The 24,878-nt window shown below is 41.7% G+C and overlaps 1 protein-coding gene across 1 annotated transcript in view; it reads left to right on the top strand.

The window, feature by feature from the left end:
* Positions 1–24,878, top strand: part of PHF21A (PHD finger protein 21A) — a 631,407-nt gene that overhangs the window by 167,623 nt on the left and 438,906 nt on the right. The window contains exon 5 of the mRNA XM_053720295.1: positions 16,755–16,967. Coding sequence (XP_053576270.1) covers positions 16,755–16,967 — 213 coding nt within the window. The remainder of the gene's footprint in view (positions 1–16,754; positions 16,968–24,878) is intronic.

Below are 24,878 nucleotides of genomic sequence, written 5' to 3'. Positions count from 1 at the left end.
AGGGAGGGTCTGCAATTTCACACTTGCAGTGGGTGTTCCAGTAACCTTTTAAACAGAGCTAAAATGGGCGCTTTTAAGTAAGTTTTTAAACTTTTTTTTTTACTGGATTTTTAGATCAGTACCTGTGCATATTATTCTTTATAGTAATGTCTATTACATGCAGTTGTATGAAAATTGGTGTATACTATCCCTTTAACTGTCTTGTCCCTCCCTAATCATCTGTGTCCTCTAGCTTGGGTATTGATTCTCACTAGTAATTGATGATTCCGTGGACTCACTATATCTTAGGAAAGAAAACATAATTTATGCTTACCTGATAAATGTCTTTCTTTCCGGATATAGTGAGTCCACGGCCTGCCCTTTATTTTCAGACAGTTTATTTTTATATAAACCTCAGGCACCTTTATGTTACTTCCTTTCTCCTTTGCTTCTGGTCGAATGACTGGAGGTTATGGGTAAGGGAGTGATATTTAACAGCTTTGCTGTGGTGCTCTTTGCCGCCTCCTGCTGGCCAGGAGTGATATTCCCACTAGTAATTGATGATTCCGTGGACTCAATATATATCCGGAAATAAATAAATTTATCAGGTAACCATAAATTATGTTTTAATCATTTTGTTATTTATGGCAATGGATTAATATTTTTGTGTTTGCTGCAGGTAATACAGTTCACTCAAATATGTTGAATTTACTATATTTAGAATATATTTAGAAATTCCTAGCTATAGTAAAGCACAGACCAACATTCTATTTATGTTATATGGCCTCATCATTTTAAATACAACTACATCATTTCAGTTTTAATGGTAGAATACCAAGACCACAATCAGTGATGACATAACAAAGACATTGATAGAAATTCTGGATGTGGTAATTGATCAGGCAGACATCATCAGCAGATATTTAAAATTACAGTCCCCGCAGGTTTTCGGAAGACATATTGTAATACAATCCAATGGCCAATTTGGTTTTCACTTGATAAAATCCCAATATGGGCTTTTTGACATATTTGCATGTTTTAGACGATTTGGAATAATTCTGCTATCTTATGCATGTGTAAGACACTCTGAAATGGCCACAGACGCAATTTTAGATTTATATATCAATATAAATATAATATCATTAAAACTATATTTTTTGCTATTTTAAAGTCTGTCAGCATATGTATATCTATTTAATACCCCTTAGTGTCTATAAAGTAATGGGTGCCGCTGTATTGATACTGGGATGTCCCTAATCTTCGGCTTAGGACAGTTTTGGACATATAAAGGCTTCAAACAATAGCTGCGTGGTATTTAGCAGTCTTAAAGGGGCTTCAACATTGGTATATTGCACACAACCATCAGTATTTATCTGTTTCTAGTTTTCCTCAGGTGAAGAGATAAGATAAGGGAAAGCTAGGTTTCAACATGGGGGCACCCATTATTTCCTAAAAATTAAAACTTTCTTCAATATTTAAACAACATAATTTAAACAAATACATCTACACATTGTTCTCAGGCAATATTTGTTGTGACTAGATCTGTATATATGGCATTTATTTAGTGTTTAAAGGGACATTAAACCACAAATTTTTATTTCGTGATTCAGACAGAGAATACAATTTTAAACAACATTCCAATTAACTTCTATTTTCTAATTTGCTTCATTCTTTAGATATCCTGTCTTGAAGGAATAGCAATGCACATAAGTGAGCCAATCACATGAGGCATCTATGTGCATCCACCAATCAGCAGTTACTGAGCCTATCTAGATATGCTTTCTCCAACATAGGTGTGTCCGGTCCACGGCGTCATCCTTACTTGTGGGATATTCTCTTCCCCAACAGGAAATGGCAAAGAGCTCAGCAAAGCTGGTCACATGATCCCTCCTAGGCTCCGCCTACCCCAGTCATTCTCTTTGCCGTTGCACAGGCAACATCTCCACGGAGATGGTTAAGAGTTTTTTTGGTGTTTAAATGTAGTTTTTATCCTTCAATCAAGTGTTTGTTATTTTAAAATAGTGCTGGTATGTACTATTTACTCTGAAACAGAAAAGAGATGAAGATTTCTGTTTGTAAGAGGAAGATGATTTTAGCAAACGTTACTAAAATCGATTGCTGTTTCCACACAGGACTGTTGAGATGAAGTAACTTCAGTTGGGGGAAACAGTGGGCAGACTTTTCTGCTTGAGGTATGACTGGCCACATTTCTAACAAGACTATGTAATGCTGGAAGGCTGTCATTTCCCCTATGGGGACCGGTAAGCCATTTTCTTAGATTAAGTAAAAGAATAAAGGGCTTCATAAGGGCTTAAAAAACTGGTAGACATTTTTCTGGGCTAAAACGATTACTTTGCTAAGCATATTTGCAGATTATAACTCTTAAATAGTTATCATAATCTTGGGGATTGTTTTAAAAAAACGGCAGGCACTGTATTGGACACCTTTTTCAGATGGGGGCCTTTTCTAGTCATAGGCAGAGCCTCATTTTCGCGCCACTAATGCGCAGTTGTTTTTGGAGAGCAAGGCATGCAGATGCATGTGTGAGGAGCTAAGAACCACTGAAAAAGCTTATAGAAGGCGTCATTTGGTATCGTATTCCCCTCTGGGCTTGGTTGGGTCTCAGCAAAGCAGATAGCTGGGACTGTATAGGGGTTAAATGTAAAAACGGCTCCGGTTCCGTTATTTTAAGGGTTAAAGCTTTCAAATTTGGTGTGCAATACTTTCTCCAACATTGGTGTGTCCGGTCCACGGTGTCATCCATTACTTGTGGGATATTCTCCTCCCCCACAGGGAAAGGCAAGGAGAGCACACAGCAAGAGCTGTCCATATAGTCCCTCCCAGGCTCCGCCCCCCCCCAATCATTCTCCTTGCCGCTCTGAACAAGTAGCATCTCCTCTGGGATGGTGAGGAGTTTGTGGTGTTTAGTTGTAGTTTTTTATTCTTCTATCAAGAGTTTGTTATTTTAAAATAGTGCTGGTATGTACTATTTACTCTGAAACAGAAAAGGATGAAGATTTCTGTTTGTGAGAGGATTATGATTTTAGCAGCAGTTACTAAAATCATTTGCTGTTTCCACATAGGACTGTTGAGATGAGATAACTTCAGTTGGGGGGAACAGTTTGCAGACTTTTCTGCTCAAGGTATGACTAGCCATATTTCTAACAAGACTGTGTAATGCTGGAAGGCTGTCATTTTTCCCTCATGGGGATCAGTAAGCCATTTTCTTAGTCTCAAACAGAATAAAGGGCTTATTATGGGCTATAAACTGGTAGACACTTTTAGGGGCTAAATCGATTGCTTTATTTAAGTATTATATGCAGTTTGAAGTTGAATTTCACACTTTTATAACATTGGGGAACGTTTTTAGCACCAGGCACTTGTTAAGACATTTTTTCGCGCCATTACTGTGCAGTTAATTTTGAGTTCAGTACATGCAGCTGCATGTGTGAGGGTCTGGAATCCACTAAAAACGTTCCTAGAAGGCTTCATTTGGTATCATATACCCCCCTGGGATTGGTGAAGTTGCAGCAAAGGCTGTGGCTGGGACTGTAAGGGGGTTAAAATTAAAAACGGCTCCGGTTTCCACATTTTAAGGGTTAACAGCTTGGGGTGCAAATTGGGGTGCAATACTTTGAATGTATTAAGACACTGTGGTGAAAATTTGGTAAAGATTGGATAATTGCTTCATAGTTTTTCACATATTCAGTAATAAAGTGTGCCCTGTTTAACATTTAAAGAGACAGTAACGGTTTTGTTTTAAAACGGTTTTTGTGCTTTATTAACCAGTTTAAGCCTGTTTAACATGTCTGTACCTTCAGATAGATCATGTTCTGTATGTATGGTAGCCAATGTGGTTCCCCCTTCAAATATAGTGTGATAATTGTGCCATTGCGTCCAAACAAAGTAAGGACAGTACTGTCACAAATTGTAAAGTTGCCCAGGATGATTCCTCAGATGAAGGAAGTAGACATAGTTCTACATCATCTCCTTCTGTGTCTATACCAGTTATGCCCGCGCAGGCGACCCCTAGTACTTCTAGCGCGCCAATGCTTGTTACTATGCAGTAATTGACGGCAGTAATGGATAACTCCATAGCTAATATTTTATCCAAAATGCCAGCATTTCAGAGAGAGCGCGATTGCTCTGTTTTAAACACTGTAGAGCAGGAGGGCGCTGATGATAATTTTTCTGTCATACCCTCACACCAATCTGAAGTGGCAGTGAGGGAGGGTTTGTCAGATGGGGAAATTTCTGATACAGGAAGAATTTCTCAGCAGGCAGAACCTGATGTTGTGACATTTAAATTTAAATTAGAGCATCTCCGCGCATTACTTAAGGAGGTGCTATCTACTCTGGATGATTGTGACAATCTGGTCAACCCAGAAAAATTGTGCAAGATGGACAGTTCCTTGAGGTCCCGGTGCACCCTAATGCTTTTCCGATACCTAAACGGGTGGCGGACATAGTGAATAAGGAGTGGGAGAAGCCAGGCATACCTTTTGTCCCTCCTCCTATATTTAAGAAATTGTTCCCTATGGTCGACCCCAGGAAGGACACATGGCAAACAGTCCCTAAGGTCGAGGGGGAGTTTTCTACTCTAGCCAAGCGCACAACCATTCCTATTGAGGACAATTGTGCTTTCAAAGATCCTATGGATAAAAAATTGGAGGGTTTGCTTAAAAAGATTTTTGTACAGCAAGGTTACCTCCTTCAACCTATTTCGTGCATTATTCCTGTCACTACAGAGGCGTGGTTCTGGTTCGAGGAACTGGAAAAGTCGCTCAGTAGGGAGACTCCGTATGAGGAAGTCATGGACAGAATTTACGCACTTAAGTTAGCTAATTCCTTTATTTTAGACGCCGCTTTGCAGTTAGCGGCAAAAAATTCAGGGTTTACAATTGTGGCGCGCAGAGCGCTCTGGCTAAAGTCTTGGTCGGCGGATGTATCTTCCAAGACAAAATTGCTTAATACCCCTTTCAAAGGTAAGACCCCTTTTGGGCCAGAATTGAAAGAGATTATTTCAGTCATCACTGGGGGAAAGGGCCATGCCCTCCCACAAGATAAACCTTTCAAGGCTAAGAATAAGTCCAATTTTCGTTCCTTTCGCAATTTCAGGAATGGACCGGCTTCCAACTCGGCAGCCTCTAGACAAGAGGGTAACGCTTCCCAGACTAAACCAGCTTGGAAATCAATGCAAGGCTGGAACAAGGGTAAACAGGCCAAGAAACCTGCTGCTGCTACCAAGACAGCATGAAGAGGTAGCCCCCGATCCAGAACCGGATCTAGTAGGGGGCAGACTCTCTCTCTTTGCTCAGGCTTGGGCAAGAGATGTTCAGGATCCCTGGGCACTAGAAATAGTCTCTCAGGGTTATCTTCTAGAATTCAAGGAACTACCCCCAAGGGGAAGGTTCCACATGTCTCACTTATCTTCAAACCAAGTAAAGAGACAGGCATTCTTACATTGTGTAGAAGACCTGTTAAAGATGGGAGTGATACTCCCAGTTCCAACTGTGGAACAAGGTCAGGGGTTTTACTCAAATCTGTTTGTAGTTCCCAAAAAAAGAGGGAACTTTCAGACCAATTCTGGATTTAAAAATTCTAAACAAATTTCTCAGAGTGCCATCGTTCAAAATGGAAACTATTCGAACGATTTTACCTACAATCCAGGAGGGTCAATTTATGACTACCGTGGATCTAAAGGATGCGTATCTGCATATTCCTATCCACAAAGATCATCATCAGTTCCTAAGGTTCGCCTTTCTGGACAAACATTACCTATTGTGGCTCTCCCATTCGGACTAGCCACTGCTCCAAGGATTTTCACAAAGGTGCTCGGGTCCCTTCTAGCGGTTCTAAGACCCAGGGGCATTGCAGTGGCACCTTACTTGGACGACATCCTAATTCAAGCGTCGTCTCTTTCAAAGACAAAGGCTCACACAGACATTGTTCTAGCCTTTCTCAGATCTCACGGGTGGTAGGTGAACATAGAAAAAAGTTCCCCGTCTCCGTCAACAAGAGTCCCTTTCTTGGGAACAATAATAGATTCTTTAGAAATGAAGATTTTCCTGACAGATGTCAGAGAGTCAAAGCTTCTAAACGCTTGTCAAGTTCTTCACTCTGTTCTACGGCCTTACATAGCTCAGTGCATGGAAGTAGTAGGGTTGATGGTTGCAGCAATAGACATAGTTCCTTTTGCGCGAATTCATCTAAGACCATTACAACTGTGCATGCTGAAACAGTGGAATGGGGACTATACAGACTTGTCTCCAGTGATTCAAGTAGATCCGAAGACCAGAGACTCACTCCGTTGGTGGCTGACTCAGGATCACCTGTCCCAGGGAATGAGCTTCCGCAGACCAGAGTGGGTCATTGTCACGACCGACGCCAGTCTATTAGGCTGGGGCGCGGTCTGGGATTCCCTGAAAGCTCAGGGTCTATGGTCTCGGGAAGAGTCTCTTCTCCCGATAAACATCCTGGAACTGAGAGCGATATTCAATGCTCTCCGGGCTTGGCCTCAACTAGCAAAGGCCAGATTCATAAGATTCCAATCAGACAACATGACGACTGTTGCTTACTTCAACCATCAGGGGGGAACAAGGAGTTCCCTGGCGATGAGAGAGGTGACCAAGATCATCAAATGGGCGGAGGATCACTCCTACCACCTGTCTGCGATCCACATCCCAGGAGTGGAAAACTGGGAGGCGGATTATCTGAGTCGTCAGACCTTTCATCCGGGGGAGTGGGAACTCCACCCGGAGGTGTTTGCCCAGTTGACCCAATTATGGGGCATTCCAGACATGGATCTGATGGCGTCTCATCAGAACTTCAAGGTTCCTTGCTACGGGTCCAGATCCAGGGATCCCAAGGCGACGCTAGTGGATGCATTAGTGGCGCCTTGGACTTTCAACCTAGCTTATGCGTTTCCACCGTTCCTTCTCATTCCCAGGCTGGTAGCCAGGATCAAACAGGAGAAGGCCTCTGTGATTTTGATAGCTCCTGCGTGGCCACGCAGGACTTGGTATGCAGACCTGGTGAATATGTCATCGGCTCCACCATGGAAGCTACCTTTGAGACAGGATCTTCTAGTACAAGGTCCATTCGAACATCCAAATCTAGTTTCTCTCCAGCTGACTGCTTGGAAATTGAAAGCTTGATTTTGTCTAAGCGTGGGTTTTCGGATTCTGTGATAGATACTCTGGTACAAGCCAGAAAACCTGTGACTAGAAAGATTACCATAAAATATGGAAAAGATATATCTGTTGGTGTGAATCCAAGGGATTCTCATGGAGTAAGATTAAAATTCCTAGGATCCTTTCCTTTCTCCAAGAAGGTTTGGATAAGGGATTATCAGCGAGTTCTCTAAAAGGACAGATTTCTGCTTTATCTGTCTTGTTACACAAACGACTGGCAGCTGTGCCAGATGTTCAAGCTTTTGTTCAGGCTTTGGTCAGGATCAAGCCTGTTTACAGACCCTTGACTCCTCCCTGGAGTCTAAATTTGGTTCTTTCAGTTCTTCAAGGGGTTCCGTTTGAACCCTTACATTCCATAGATATCAAGTTGTTATCTTGGAAAGTTCTGTTTTTGGTTGCTATTCTTCTGCTAGAAGAGTTTCTGAATTATCTGCTCTGCAGTGTAATCCGCCCTATCTGGTGTTCCATTCAGATAAGGTTGTTTTGCGTACTAAACCTGGTTTGCTTCCAAAGGTTGTTTCCAACAAGAATATTAACCAGGAAATAGTTGTGCCTTCTTTGTGTCCGAATCCAGTTTCAAAGAAGGAATGCTTGTTACACAATTTAGATGTAGTCCGTGCTTTAAAGTTCTATTTAGAAGCAACAAAGGATTTCAGACAAACGTCTTCTCTGTTTGTAGTTTATTCTGGCAAGAGGAGAGGTCAAAAAAGCTACTGCTACCTCTCTTTCCTTTTGGCTGAAAAGCATCATACGATTGGCTTACGAGACTGCCGGACGGCAGCCTCCTGAACGAATCACAGCTCACTCTACTAGGGCTGTGGCTTCCACATGGACCTTCAAGAACGAGGCTTCTGTTGATCAGATATGTAAGGCAGCGACCTAGTCTTCTCTGCACACTTTGTCCAAATTCTACAAATTTGATACTTTTGCTTCTTCGGAGGCTATTTTTGGGAGAAAGGTTTTGCAAGCCGTGGTGCCTTCTGTTTAGGTAACCTGATTTGCTCCCTCCCTTCATCCGTGTCCTAAAGCTTTGGTATTGGTTCCCACAAGTAATGGATGACACCGTGGACCGGACACACCAATGTTGGAGAAAACAGAATTTATGCTTACCTGATAAATTACTTTCTCCAACGGTGTGTCCGGTCCACGGCCCGCCCTGGTTTTTTAATTAGGTTTGAAGAATTTCTTTCTCTATACACTACAGTCACCACGGCACACTATAGTTTCTCCTTTTTTTCTCCTAACCGTCGGTCGAATGACTGGGGGGGGGCGGAGCCTGGGAGGGACTATATGGACAGCTCTTGCTGTGTGCTCTCCTTGCCTTTCCCTGTGGGGGAGGAGAATATCCCACAAGTAATGGATGACACCGTGGACCGGACACACCGTTGGAGAAAGTAATTTATCAGGTAAGCATAAATTCTGTTTTTAAGGCTTTTAAGACACTGTGGTGAAATTTTGGTGAATTTTGAACAATTCCTTCATACTTTTTCACATATTCAGTAATAAAGTGTGTTCAGTTTAAAATTTAAAGTGACAGTAACGGTTTTATTTTAAAACGTTTTTTGTGCTTTGTTGACAAGTTTAAGCCTGTTTAACATGTCTGTACCATCAGATAAGCTATGTTCTATATGTATGAAAACCAAGGTTTCTCCCCATTTAAATTTATGTGATAATTGTGCCATAGTGTCCAAACAAAGTAGGGACAATGATGCCACAGATAATGATATTGCCCAAGATGATTCCTCAAATGAGGGGAGTAAGCATGATACTGCATCATCTCCTTCTGTGTCTACACCAGTTTTGCCCACACAAGAGGCCCCTAGTACATCTAGTGCGCCAATACTTATTACCATGCAACAATCAACGGCTGTAATGGATAATTCTATTGCAAACATTTTATCCAAAATGCCTACTTATCAGAGAAAGCGCGATTGCTCTGTTTTAAACACTGAAGAGCAAGAGGATGCTGATGATAACTGTTCTGACATACCCTCACACCAATCTGAAGGGGCCAGGAGGGAGGTTTTGTCTGAGGGAGAAATTTCAGATTCAGGAAAAATTTCTCAACAAGCTGAACCTGATGTTGTAACATTTAAATTTAAATTAGAACATCTCCGCGCACTGCTTAAGGAGGTATTATCTACTCTGGATGATTGTGACAATTTGGTCATTCCAGAGAAATTATGTAAGATGGGCAAGTTCCTAGAGGTTCCGGTGCCCCCCGATGCTTTTCCTATACCCAAGCGGGTGGCGGACATAGTAAATAAGGAGTGGGAAAGGCCCGGCATACCTTTTGTTCCTCCCCCTATATTTAAGAAATTATTTCCTATAGTCGACCCCAGAAAGGACTTATGGCAGACAGTCCCCAAGGTCGAGGGGGCGGTTTCTACTCTAAACAAACGCACTACTATTCCTATAGAAGATAGTTGTGCTTTCAAAGATCCTATGGATAAAAAATTAGAGGGTTTGCTTAAAAAGATGTTTGTTCAGCAAGGTTACCTTCTACAACCAATTTCATGCATTGTTCCTGTCACTACGGCAGCGTGTTTCTGGTTCGAAGAACTAGAAAAGTCGCTCAATAAAGAATCTTCGTATGAGGAGGTTATGGACAGAGTTCAAGCACTTAAATTGGCTAACTCTTTTATTTTAGATGCCGCTTTGCAATTAGCTAGATTAGCGGCGAAAAATTCAGGGTTTGCTATCGTGGCGCGCAGAGCGCTTTGGCTAAAGTCTTGGTCAGCGGATGTGTCTTCCAAGACAAAATTGCTTAACATCCCTTTCAAGGGCAAAACACTGTTTGGGCCTGATTTGAAAGAGATTATTTCAGACATCACTGGGGGAAAGGGCCACGCCCTCCCTCAGGATAGGTCTTTTAAGGCTAAAAATAAGCCTAATTTTCGTCCCTTTCGCAGAAACGGACCAGCCTCTAATTCTACATCCTCTAAGCAAGAGGGTAATACTTCACAACCCAAACCAGCCTGGAGACCGATGCAAGGCTGGAACAAGGGTAAGCAGGCCAAGAAGCCTGCCACTGCTACCAAAACGGCATGAAGGGATGGCCCCCGATCCGGGACCGGATCTGGTGGGGGGCAGACTTTCTCTCTTTGCTCAGGCTTGGGCAAGAGATGTTCAGGATCCTTGGGCACTAGAAATAGTTTCTCAACGTTATCTCCTGGAATTCAAGGAACTACCCCCAAGGGGAAGGTTCCACAGGTCTCAATTATCTTCAAACCAAATAAAAAGACAGGCATTCTTACATTGTGTAGAAGACCTGTTACAGATGGGAGTAATTCATCCAGTTCCAATAAGAGAACAAGGGATGGGGTTTTACTCCAACCTGTTCATAGTTCCCAAAAAAGAGGGAACATTCAGACCAATTTTAGATCTCAAGATCCTAAACAAATTTCTCAGGGTTCCATCGTTCAAAATGGAAACCATTCGAACGATCCTTCCCACCATCCAGGAAGGTCAATTTATGACCACGGTGGATTTAAAGGATGCGTACCTACATATTCCTATCCACAAGGAACATCATCAGTTCCTAAGGTTCGCTTTTCTGGACAAGCATTACCAGTTTGTGGCTCTTCCATTCGGATTAGCCACTGCTCCGAGAATTTTCACAAAGGTACTAGGGTCCCTTCTAGCGGTTCTAAGACCAAGGGGCATTGCAGTAGTACCTTACTTGGACGACATCCTGATTCAAGCGTCGTCTCTGTCAAAAGCAAAGGCTCATACGGACATCGTCCTAGCCTTTCTCAGATCTCACGGATGGAAAGTGAACAAAGAAAAAAGTTCTCTGTCCCCGTCAACAAGAGTTCCCTTCTTGGGAACAATAATAGATTCCTTAGAAATGAGGATTTTTCTGACAGAGGTCAGAAAATCAAAAATTCTAAGCTCTTGTCAAGTACTTCATTCTGTTCTTCGTCCTTCCATAGCGCAGTGCATGGAAGTAATAGGATTGATGGTTGCAGCAATGGACATAGTTCCTTTTGCACAAATTCATCTAAGACCATTACAACTGTGCATGCTCAGACAGTGGAATGGGGATTATACAGACTTGTCTCCGACGATTCAAGTAGATTAAAAGACCAGAGATTCACTCAGTTGGTGGCTGATCCTGGACAACCTGTCACAGGGAATGAACTTCCGCAGACCAGAGTGGGTCATTGTCACGACCGACGCCAGTCTGGTGGGCTGGGGCGCGGTCTGGGAACCCCTGAAAGCTCAGGGTCTATGGTCTCGGGAAGAATCTCTTCTCCCGATAAACATTCTGGAACTGAGAGCGATATTCAATGCTCTCAAAGCTTGGCCTCAACTAGCAAAGGCCAAATTCATAAGGTTTCAATCAGACAACATGACGACTGTTGCATATATCAACCATTAGGGGGGAACAAGGAGTTCCCTGGCGATGGAGGAAGTGACCAAGATAATTCAATGGGCGGAGAATCACTCCTGCCACTTGTCTGCAATCCACATCCCAGGAGTGGAAAATTGGGAAGCGGATTTTCTGAGTCGTCAGACATTCCATCCGGGGGAGTGGGAACTCCATCCGGAAATCTTTGCCCAAATAACTCAATTATGGGGCATTCCAGACATGGATCTGATGGCGTCTCGTCAGAACTTCAAGGTTCCTTGCTACGGGTCCAGATCCAGGGATCCCAAGGCGACTCTAGTAGATGCACTAGTAGCACCTTGGACCTTCAACCTAGCTTATGTATTCCCACCGTTTCCTCTCATTCCCAGGCTGGTAGCCAGGATCAATCAGGAGAGGGCTTCGGTGATCTTGATAGCTCCTGCGTGGCCACGCAGGACTTGGTATGCAGACCTGGTGAATATGTCATCGGCTCCACCATGGAAGCTACCTTTGAGACAGGACCTTCTTGTTCAAGGTCCATTCGAACATCCGAATCTGGTCTCCCTCCAACTGACGGCTTGGAGATTGAACGCTTGATTTTATCAAAGCGTGGGTTTTCAGATTCTGTAATAGATACTATGATTCAGGCTAGAAAGCCTGTAACTAGAAAAATTTACCATAAAATATGGAAAAAATATATCTGTTGGTGTGAATCTAAAGGATTCCCATGGAACAAGATAAAAATTCCTAAGATTCTATCCTTTCTACAAGAAGGTTTGGAGAAAGGGTTATCTGCAAGTTTTCTGAAGGGACAGATCTCTGCTTTATCTGTTTTACTTCACAAACGGCTGGCAGCTGTGCCAGATGTTCAAGCATTTGTTCAGGCTCTGGTTAGAATCAAGCCTGTTTACAGACCTTTGACTCCTCCCTGGAGTCTAAATCTAGTTCTTTCAGTTCTTCAAGGGGTTCCGTTTGAACCCTTACATTCCGTAGATATTAAGTTATTATCTTGGAAAGTTTTGTTTTTGGTTGCAATTTCTTCTGCTAGAAGAGTTTCAGAGTTATCTGCTCTGCAGTGTTCTCCGCCCTATCTGGTGTTCCATGCAGATAAGGTGGTTTTGCGTACTAAGCCTGGTTTTCTTCCGAAAGTTGTTTCCAACAAAAATATTAACCAGGAGATAGTTGTACCTTCTTTGTGTCCGAATCCAGTTTCAAAGAAGGAACGTTTGTTACACAATTTGGACGTAGTCCGTGCTCTAAAATTCTATTTAGAGGCTACTAAAGATTTCAGACAAACATCTTCTTTGTTTGCTGTTTATTCTGGTAAAAGGAGAGGTCAAAAAGCAACTTCTACCTCTCTTTCTTTTTGGCTTAAAAGCATTATCCGATTGGCTTATGAGACTGCCGGACGGCAGCCTCCTGAAAGAATCACAGCTCACTCCACTAGGGCTGTGGCTTCCACATGGGCCTTCAAGAACGAGGCTTCTGTTGACCAGATATGTAAGGCAGCGACTTGGTCTTCACTGCACACTTTTGCCAAATTTTATAAATTTGATACTTTTGCTTCTTCGGAGGCTATTTTTGGGAGAAAGGTTTTGCAAGCCGTGGTGCCTTCCATTTAGGTGACCTGATTTGCTCCCTCCCTTCATCCGTGTCCTAAAGCTTTGGTATTGGTTCCCACAAGTAAGGATGACGCCGTGGACCGGACACACCTATGTTGGAGAAAACAGAATTTATGCTTACCTGATAAATTACTTTCTCCAACGGTGTGTCCGGTCCACGGCCCGCCCTGGTTTTTTTAATCAGGTCTGATGAATTATTTTCTCTAACTACAGTCACCACGGTATCATATGGTTTCTCCTATGCATATTTCCTCCTGTACGTCGGTCGAATGACTGGGGTAGGCGGAGCCTAGGAGGGATCATGTGACCAGCTTTGCTGGGCTCTTTGCCATTTCCTGTTGGGGAAGAGAATATCCCACAAGTAAGGATGACGCCGTGGACCGGACACACCGTTGGAGAAAGTAATTTATCAGGTAAGCATAAATTCTGTTTTCCAGCAAAGGATATCAAAAGAATGAAGTAAATTAGATAATAGAAGTAAATTAGAAAGTTGTTTAAAATTGCATGCTCTTTCTAAATCATGAAAGAGAAAATTTGGGTTGCATGTCCCTTTAATGTTCCTTTAAGCATAATGGGCCAGATTACAAGTGGAGCAGTATTTAACACTCACATGCTAACTCCGCTAGAAGTAAGGTTTTTGCACGCATCTGGTATCGCTGGTATTACAAGTTGAAAGTAAAATGTTTTTTTTACATAGTTACATACATACATATACGCGTGATTATATATAATGTATATATATCGCACACAGATTTTTTGCAGCGCAACTAATGGGTTCAGGTGTTTAGATATGAAGCTAAGAATAATAGTGGATGTAGAAGACAAATAGTTATTAAAAGCAATAAAACACACACTATATCCTTTTTGAAATAAAAATAAATAAAACAAATAAAAACAAACACAATGGGTCAAAACTCAATGTGTATGTTATTCACACAATTCATATGTTACCGGCTCCTTTGAGGGTAGTTCATACAGATCACTTTTTAGAAAAGTAAGTCCAACAAATTAGGGTTGTTCTTAATATAATCAAATGAATCCTCCGGTTCCGCTCTCTGCAAGGTGCTGCTAAATCTGAGGTGTCGCTTGCACTCTTATTTCAGAATCTACAACAAACAGAAGAAAGAGGCGCAACCCCACATCAAGGTAGCAAAACACTTTAATATAAGCTAATACGGTTAAAAACACTCACAAGATGTTCAACTAAAATCCGCAGTAACATAAAAGAAAATCAGTCTGTGGCTAGTATCATTCCATCCACTGGCTCCCACACCGGATTAAATAAACAAATGTGCTAATAATTGCGCTGGGCTTAGTTCGTATCAGACCACTCCTAATGGACACGGTTTCCTCTAGGTTGTGTTAAGAATGTGTGGCTAGAAAATAGAGAATGTATTAGGAGGGCGCTATGAAAAGCTTAAGATACTAAAATATACAACAAGCTATTCTTACAACCTCATAGGTCTAAAATACAAAGAAGATTTATTGAGGTAATTTTAAAATGTATACATATATATGTTATCCACATATTAAACTTGATGTCAATGAGGCCAATATTTAGTATTTATAGTTAATGTATCTCACAAGTGTTTCTACATACATGTCTATTGCAATTTCTATGTTTGCCGGCAAGGTATACAGTTTGTATTACGCTGAATTTACAAGTTCGTCACTGTAATTTTCCTATGTATATGCTATGTGCACTCCTTGTATTGTATTTTGACTTGACGGCCTCAATAAAAATATTACCAAAAAAAAAAGAAATTCATTTTTTTCACACTTTTTTTTTATTGCAGGTTTCTTACATTTCATGATATATACATAAAACAAAAGTATATATATACATACATACATACATACATACATAGAACATATTCTGCTATGTGCAGAAAATTGGAATGCAAACTATTTACAGTAAATACAGTTTAACACTTTATTAAATATGAATATTGCATAAATAGGATTTTACATGTTTTAATCTACTGAACTGCAAAAGGCTCCAATGCACGGTGTGTGTGTGTGTGTATATGTGTGTGTATATATATATATATATATATATATATATATATATGTGTATGTATATATATATATATATATATATATATATATATATATATATATATATATATATATATGTGTGTGTGTATATAGAGAGAGACTGATTTAAATTAGTTTAAAATAAAATCACTATTAAAAACATACATTATTTTGTCTGAGAATATGTCAGTTATGGACTAGCATATCCATTTGTATTGTACTGAAGACAAGAAAGCCAGCTGCCAAAGTCATCTAACCACCCTGTAAATATCAAAGCATGAATCTACTAGCTGACTTGCATTCATTATCTCTGCTGCACACATTGAAATTTGAGATTTGTTTTTTACTTCTATGCTAATGAATATTCGCAGGCGTGTTTGTTCTTTTTGGGAAACTGTTGTTTCATTTAGTGGATAAGGGGGGCTTATAACTCAACTGCCTTTTTAACTCCTGCCACCACAGTACATTTTTGTTTATCCTCTTCTCCCGTTATAACCCTCTGCCTTTATCAAGTTTGTATCTTAAAGGGACACTCAAGTTAGAATTAAACTTTCATGATTCAGATAGAGCATGGAATTTTAATCAACTTTCCAATTTACATCCATTAACAAAATGTGCAGTCGTCTTATATTTACACTTTTCGAGTCACCAGCTCCTACTAAGCATGTGCAAGAATTCACAGAATATGCGTATATGCATTTGCGATTGGCTGATGGCTGTCACATGTTACAGGGGGAGTGTAAATAGACATAACTTTGAAATTTGTTAGAAAAAAATCTACTCATTTGAAGTTTAGACAAAGTACTATTGCATTGTCTTTTTACCATGCATTTGTTGATTATGCAAATCTACTGTATTTACTTGTTCTTTAACCATAAATGGGAACTGTATTCCTTATTGTAAATATAGTTAACTCTTGAAATTATGTGGATAATGGTTTTCTGTTATGCTCTATATATAGCCTATTATGCAGAGTTAATCTTTTGCTGGTGATACACATGTAGCACAATTACATCCTCATATTTTCCCATATATCTTGCTTTTTTTTTTTTAACATGCTACATTTTAATTACAACAGCACTCCACACTGCAAAGGGTCAAATATATAATCAGTCAGCTCCAGAGCAACAATGCCTTCCTGGAACCTAGGTGAACACATCTTGTGAGCCAATGAGGAGGCGTATGTGTGTAGCCAACAGTCGCCAGCTAGCTCCCAGAAGGGCATTGCTACTTCTTAGCCTACCTATGTATGCTATTCAACAACACATCTAAAGAGAGCAAAGTAAATTTGATAATAAAAGTATAAAAAAAAGTGTTTCTTAAAATTGCATGCTGTACAAGTTTTATATTTTTTATTTATGTCCTTTCAATGCTAGCAAGATATATATTATTATTGTTGGTGCCATATGAGTGTAACCATTTATTGAATTTTAATAAATAACATAGGATTTGTTACATACATGTTTGTGAAATATGGAAAATGCACATTGCAAAATGTATAGTACAGTACGCTCTGAAGAGCCACAACAAATTCTTAAAGATTTTTAATTTTTTTTTTTTTTTTTTTAGAAACTTGTTGTGGAACAACTTCGAAAGAATCTCATAATTAAACAGGAACTCCCAGACAATAAGATTCTCATCCAGCCTCTGCTACAACTAGAAAGCAAACCACCAACATCACAAGTGCAGCAGCAGACTCAGCATATACAGCTGCAACAACTCCAACCACAGCACGTTTCACAGGCATCTGCAATGCCTCTTCCAGGCCTGAGTGGGTCACCGGTGAGTAATTGGTGTAGTGTGTATGATAAGTCAGGGGTCAGCAACCTATGGCCACTGATAATTGACACAGCCTTTGGTTCAAGCCTTGTCACATTTCTGCTATGTATGCTGCAACTGGGGAGGCTTGTGGGAAATTAAGTTTAGAGGCTAGTGGTCTAATATGACTGTACAGTCACAGAGGGGCTTTAGTGCCAAGGAAGTAATCTGACTTGGGTATGTGGCTGACTTAGCTACAATAATACTTGCAGATGAAAATGGTAAATAGTCCAATTTTATTTACAAAAATTCAGCAAAAACTGCACAAGAAAGGATTGCCATACTCTAAATGTATAAAGAACATGTGTTTATACAAAAAGGATAGTATCGTCCATGCATTCATACAAATTTTGTTGGGGGATATATAGAAAAAACAGCCAAACGACACACACACACCACAATTAAAATAACTTGAACTCTGAGTTAAATATAGAATAACCTATTGTGATACAATGTATCCCAGAAAAGCAAGATTAAATACAATAAGGAGCTAAAGTAACAATATTAGTACTGAGAAAATATATCAGCTGATCTATGACTAAGCCTCATCTATAGCGAGAGCTAGAAATATCATTACACTATTTGGTAGGTAAGGTTGTAATATCAGCGGTTATTTATAGTATCAACAACTACAGAGTAAGCAGTTAAAAGGAGGGACTATGCTCTTGTGAGAGTGCCCCGACACGCGTTTCACATAATACTTCTTCGCATTTTTGTAAAATTTACATTTTATTGCTGAAAGCAAGTTTGTTATATTTCTTGCAGTAAATTATGTAGAATATATAAACATTATAAATAATCCATAACAATATAAATTTACAAAGTTGCTAGAGCCATTATGTTAAAAATACATTTAGTTCATAATTTATACTTCTGTGTATAATTTCAAATCTCATTAATTTCTTTTAAGAAAACTTGTTTTTAATATAAAAAAGAGATCCTTTTTGATTCATCTTTTAAAAAGTGTATATCTATTACCAACAGTAATTAGCTTTGGGATCTATTGGCTGGAAATTAGAATAATTATATTGTTTTTCTTCCTTAGTATAAACCTGCCCTATTCTATGTATAGCAAAATGTTTTGCAACTGGTGTTTTAGGGATCTCAGCATCAAGGGACAGAAGATGTTCTCTAATATGGTCCTTTAACTTATGTGTGATATGTCCTGTATATTTACACCTCCACCCCCAGTTGCTGTTGCCCGCTGTTAAAGCAGACAGCAACCAGCACCTCTGCATTAGACGTAGGTACTACATTAACATTGTACTCTGGTTCTGTGTCACATAGTACCTAAGTACTTGGCATAATGGGTTAATAGTTTGCATTTTAACACTTTAGGAGCCAGAGGATCTAAAGCTCTCTGGTGAAATGATCTCTTCCATACTATAAGGGCCTTCAAATAATGTTACAAAGGCAAATTTTACTTTGAGAGCTGTTTATCTCACTATGCAGGAGAAACCCATATATTAAAATTTATTTATCAAATAAAGCCCCCAGAGATTTTTCATGATTTCACTCCATGCTGGCAAGTTTTTGCTCATGAGGCCTTAAGTGAGAAATATGTTGACTGTTTTTCTTTAACTAGAGAGCGTTTCCTTATTGGGGCCTGTAAAGCTCATCTTATTAATGCAGGTTGTTCAGATTCCATCTAAAGTGGAGGAGAGTCCACGGCTTCATTCATTACTGTTGGGAATTAAGAACCTGGCCACCAGGAGGAGCCAGACACCCCAGCCAAAGGTTTAAATACCTCCCCCACTTCCCTCATCCCCCAGTCATTCTTTGCCTTTCATCACAGGAGGACGGCAGAGAAGTGCCGAAGATGTAGTCTCTTATGCCGAGAGTAGTCTCTTATGGAGGGTAGTACTCTTCGGAATGGGACTGGAGTTTTAAGTAGTCCTGTCAGCCTCTCAGTGAGAGCCTGGGCGAAAGTTAGTCCGTAGATGCAGGGAGAGTCTTCCTGCGAAACCATCCCGACTCATATAAACAGCTCCACTGCCTGCTTTCTACACTCAAGTCCATGTCAGGAGCGAGGCTACTAACCTGTCACACTTAAAGGGCCATGTTCCTGTTCCACGGCGTAGATTCTGGTATTTGTTTCATTTTTATTACATAATGATAACACAGAAGACAGGGTCACAGTGTGACACCTTTTATCTTTAAAGAACTAAGGGTTAATATTCCTGGAAAGGGGATTATTGAACAGGGGGAATTTATACATGATATTGTTTATTGTGTCATTGCTGCGTTATGTGCGAAATGAGGCTCTGGCAATGTGTGGATCTTTCAGGTGGCTTACGGGAGTATGACGCGGCCCTTTTTTGGCGCGTTTTCTCCTTAGGCAGGGGCGGTTCCTGCCGGACATTCCATGTGACCGGGTGTGGCTATCTATCTTCCTCTGTTGATCAGCGGCACAGGAGACCAAACGGTTTCTGTAGTCCGGGTCATAGGAGATGGTGAGTGCCCCGGCCATTGGAGGTTATAAAGGTTAATCTAGTCCTTAATAACAGCTCAAGCTATGGAGGACTCTCGCCCTCTTTAACTAGGTCTCATTCCTGTGTTTATTGTGAGGAGGTTCTGGTTGATTAGCCTGCTCAAATATGTTCCACATGCCTTAATAAAGTTACGACATCTAAAAGCAAATGGATGTCTAGTACCACTGAGCCGTCCACCTCTGAGGGGTCCCCGTCCCGTGAGGTGCGCTCCCTGCATCCATCTCCTATTGCACATGCAGCGCCTCAGGGTCCAACCATTACTCCTGCGGGAGAGATTCGTTGGCCGTCAAATTTTGCGGATCAACTGCAAACGGCGGTATCGAAAGTGATCCATCCATAGGGTGTATCATGGTGGCCCGGCCCAGGTATTGTCTATGCCTGTAGAAATTTCTGAGGCGTTTTGCGATGACGAGGCCCACTCTGACTCTTCAGAGGTGGCCCCTTCTGGGTCGGAGTCCGTGTCATCTAAACCTCCGGCTGCGGAGGAGCTTGACTTTAGGTTTAGGATGGAAAATGTGCGCTTTTTGCTGAGACAAGTGCTTGCTACTCTGGAAGTTCCGTAACCGAAACTTCCAGAAGAACCTGCGATTCCTAAGTTTGACAGGGTGGTGCCTCAGGCCTTCCCAATTCCTGTTAAGATGGCAAATATTATTAAGAATGAATAGGAGCGATTAGGTTCTTCCTTTTCCCCTTTTTCTTCCTTTAAGAAACTGTTCCCCGTCCGGACTCTCAGTTGGAGCTGTGGGGTACTGTCCCTAAGGTGGATGGTGCTATCTCCACGCGCGCAAAGTGGACAACTATTCCCCTTAAGGGATAGTTCATCGTTTAAAGAGCCCATGGATAAAAAGTTGGAAAACATGTTAAGGAAAATGTTTCAACACACAGGGTTTGTTTTTCAGCCGGCAGCGGCTGTAGCCGCAGTCGCCGGAGCTGCGACATATTGGTGTAAATCCCTATGGGAAATGGTCAAGGGGGATGCTTCCATCAACGAGATACAGGATAAGATTAAGGCGCTGAAGATCGCCAATTCTTTCATATGTAATGAAAATTATTCGCCTCAACGCTAAGGTGTAAAGTTTTTCCGTTTTAGCTCACAGGGCTCTGTGGCTAAAGTTTACACTGATGTTTTTCCAGTCCCTAAGAGGTTTTCAGAAATGGATAGACCAGGTGTGCCGTTCTCTCCCCCTCCTGCATTCCCATAGATGTCGCCATACGGGACTCGTGGCAGACCCTCCCTAAGGTGGAGGGAGCTGTTTCTACCCTAGCTAAGCGTACAACTATCCCTGTCGAGGACAGTTGTGCTTTCCTAGATCCTATGGATAAAAAATTGGGGGTCTCCTTAAGAAATTTTTTATTCATCAAGGTTTTATTCTCCAGCCTCTTGCATGCATTGCTCCAGTTACTGCAGCAGCGGCTTTTTGGTTCAAGTCCCTTGAGGAGGCTCTACAGGTGGAGACCCCGTTAGATGATATTTTAGACAGGATTAAAGCTCTTAAGTTAGCTAATTCCTTTATTTCTGACGCCGTTTTTCATTTAACCAAGCTAACGGCTAAGAATTCAGGTTTTGCCATTCTGGCGCGTAGGGCACTATAGCTAAAGTCCTGGTCAGCAGACGTTACTTCAAAGTCTGAGCTTCTTAACATCCCCTTCAAAGGACAGACCCTATTCGGGCCTGGCCTGAAGGAGATCATCTCTGACATTACCGGAGCGGAGGAAAAGGTCACACCCTTCCTCAGGATAGGTCCAATAAATTAAGGACCAAACAGAATATTTTTCGTTCCTTTCGAAACTTCAAGAGTGGCGCAGCTTCGGCTTCCTCTAATGCAAAACAAGAGGGAAATTTCGCCCAGTCCGGAGACCTAACTAGACTTGGAACAAAGGGAAGCAAGCCAAAAAGCCTGCTGCTGCCTCTAAGACAGCATGAAGGAGTAGCCCCCGATACGGGACCGGATCTAGTCGGGGGCAGACTTTCTCTCTTCTCCCAGGCTTGGGCAAGAGACGTCCAGGATCCCTGGGCACTAGAGATTGTTTCCCAGGAATATCTTCTGGAATTCAAAGGTTCATCTCGAAAGGGGAGATTTCATCTCTCACAACTATCTGCAAACCAGATAAAGAGAGAGGCATTCTTACGTTGCTTTCAAGACCTACTGGTTATGGGAGTAATCCACCCAGTTCCAAGAGAGGAACAGGGGCAGGGTTTCTATTCAAACCTGTTTATAGTTCCCAAAAAAGAGGGAACTTTCAGACCAATCTTGGATCTCAAGATCCTAAACAAATTTCTCAGGGTCCCATCCTTCAAGATGGAGACAATCCGAACCATCCTCCCTATGATCCAGGAGGGTCAATATATGACTACTGTGGACTTAAAGGATGCTTATCTCCACATTCCGATTCACAGAGAGCATCATCAGTTTCTCAGGTTTGCCTTCCTAGACAGGCATTACCGGTTTGTGGCTCTTCCCTTCGGGTTAGCCACGGCGCCAAGAGTCTTTACGAAGGTTCTAGGGTCCCTTCTGGCGGTTCTAAGGCCGCGGGGCATAGCGGTGGCTCCTTACCTAGACGACATTCTGATCCAGACATCGACTTTTCAAATCGCCAAGTGCAATACGGACATTGTTCTGGCCTTTCTGAGGTCTCACGGGTGGAAAGTGAACAGAGAAAAGAGTTCTCTCTCTCCTCTCACAAGAGTTTCCTTCCTAGGAACTCTGATAGATTCAGTAGAAATGAAATTTTTTCTGACAGAGGTCAGGATATCAAAGCTTCTAACTTCCTGCCGTGTTCTTCATTCCACTTCTCGGCCGTCAGTGGCTCAGTGTATGGAAATGATCGGCCTAATGGTAGCGGCAATGGACATAGTTCCGTTTGCCCGCCTACTTCTCAGACCACTGCAACTTTGCATGCTCAATCAGTGGAATGGGGACTACACAGATTTGTCTCCTCTGTTAAATCTGGATCAAGAGACCAGGGATTCTCTTCTCTGGTGGTTATCTCGGGTCCATCTGTCCAGGGGAATGAGTTTCCGCAGGCCAGAGTGGACTATGACGACAGATGCCAGCCTTTTGGGCTGGGGCGCAGTCTGGAACTCCCTGAAGGCTCAGGGTTCATGGACTCATGAGGAAGCCCTCCTTCCGATAAACATTCTGGAACTCAGAGCGATATTCAATGCTCTTCAGGCTTGGCCTCAGCTAGCTGCGGTCAGATTCATCAGATTCCAGTCGGACAATATCACGACTGTAGCCTATATCAACCATCAGGGGGGAACAAGGAGTCCCCTGGCAATGTTGGAGGTTTCCAAGATAATTCTATGGGCAGAGGTTCGCTCTTGCCATCTCTCAGCTATCCATATCCCAGGAGTAGAGAACTGGGAGGCGGATTTTCTAAGTCGGCAGACCTTTCATCCAGGGGAGTGGGAACTCCATCCGGAGGTATTTGCCCAGCTGATTCAACTATGGGGCAAACCAGAACTGGATCTGATGTCGTCTCGTCAGAACGCCAAGCTTCCTTGTTACGGGTCCAGCTCAAGGGATCCCCAGGCAGCACTGATAGATGCTCTAGGAGTGCCCTGGTCCTTCAGCCTTGCTTATGTGTTTCCACCATTTCCTCTCCTCCGTCGTCTGATTGCCAAGATCAAGCAGGAGAGAGCTTCTGTGATTTTGATAGCACCTGCGTGGCCACGCAGGACTTGGTATGCAGATCTGGTGGACATGTCATCCTTTCCACCATGGACTCTGCCGCTGAGGCAGGACCTTCTACTCCAAGGTTCATTCAAACATCCAAATCTAATTTTCTTCTGTTAAGTGTGATCAGTCCACGGGTCATCATTACTTCTGGGATACTACTCCTCCCCAACAGGAAGTGCAAGAGGATTCACCCAGCAGAGCTGCATATAGCTCCTCCCCTCTACGTCACTCCCAGTCATTCTCTTGCACCCAACGACTAGATAGGATGTGTGAGAGGACTATGGTGATTATACTTAGTTTTATATCTTCAATCAAAAGTTTGTTATTTTAAAATAGCACCGGAGTGTGTTATTACCTCTCTGGCAGAGTTTGAAGAAGAATCTACCAGAGTTTTGCTATGATTTTAGCCGGAGTAGTTAAGATCATATTGCTGTTCTCGGCCATCTGAGGAGTGAGGTAAACTTCAGATCAGGGGACAGCGGGCAGATGAATCTGCATAGAGGTATGTAGCAGTTTTAATTTTCTGACAATGGAATTGATGAGAAAATCCTGCCATACCGATATAATGTCATGTATGTATACTTTACACTTCAGTATTCTGGGGAATGGTACTTCACTAGAATTACACTGTAAGAAATACATAAAGCTGTTTAATAACTAGAGATTATGTTTAACGTTTTTGCTGGAATGTAAAATCGTTTTCATTTACTGAGGTACTGAGTGAATAAATGTTTGGGCACTATTTTTCCACTTGGCAGTTGCTTAATCTGTTTTCTGACAGTTTCTGTTCTCCCTCACTGCTGTGTGTGAGGGGGAGGGGCCGTTTTTTGGCGCTTTTACTACACATCAAATATTTCAGTCAGCAACTCATTGTATTCCCTGCATGATCCGGTTCATCTCTACAGAGCTCAGGGGTCTTCAAAACTTATTTTGAGGGAGGTAATTTCTCTCAGCAGAGCTGTGAGAATTATAGTTTGACTGAGATAAAAAACGTTTATTCTGTAATTTGTTTCCTGCTTTCAGAATTTGTTATCTTTGCTAATGGGATTAAACCTTTGCTAAAGTTGTGTTGTTTACAAGGATTGAGGCTATAACTGTTTCAATTTATTAATTTTCAACTGTCATAGATCTTCTGTGCTTCTTAAAGGCACAGTACGTTTTAATATTATTCTAATTGAATTGTATTTCCAAGTTGCAAGTTTATTTGCTAGTGTGTTAAACATGTCTGACTCAGAGGATGATACCTGTGTCATTTGTTGCAATGCCAAAGTGGAGCCCAATAGAAATTTATGTACTAACTGTATTGATGCTACTTTAAATAAAAGTCAATCTGTACAAATTGAACAAATTTCACCAAACAACGAGGGGAGAGTTATGCCGACTAACTCGCCTCACGTGTCAGTACCTACATCTCCCGCTCAGAGGGAGGTGCGTGATATTGTAGCGCCGAGTACATCTGGGCGGCCATTACAAATCACATTACAGGATATGGCTACTGTTATGACTGAGGTTTTGGCTAAATTACCAGAACTAAGAGGTAAGCGTGATCACTGGGGTGAGAACAGAGTGCGCTGATAATATTAGGGCCATGTCAGACACTGCGTCACAGGTGGCAGAACATGAGGACGGAGAACTTCATTCTGTGGGTGACGGTTCTGATCCAAACAGACTGGATTCAGATATTTCAAATTTTAAATTTAAAC

This window comes from Bombina bombina, chromosome 7, assembly GCF_027579735.1.
Source record: "Bombina bombina isolate aBomBom1 chromosome 7, aBomBom1.pri, whole genome shotgun sequence".
Lineage (NCBI taxonomy): Eukaryota > Metazoa > Chordata > Amphibia > Anura > Bombinatoridae > Bombina > Bombina bombina.
This window is presented reverse-complemented; position numbering and strand designations above follow the sequence as displayed.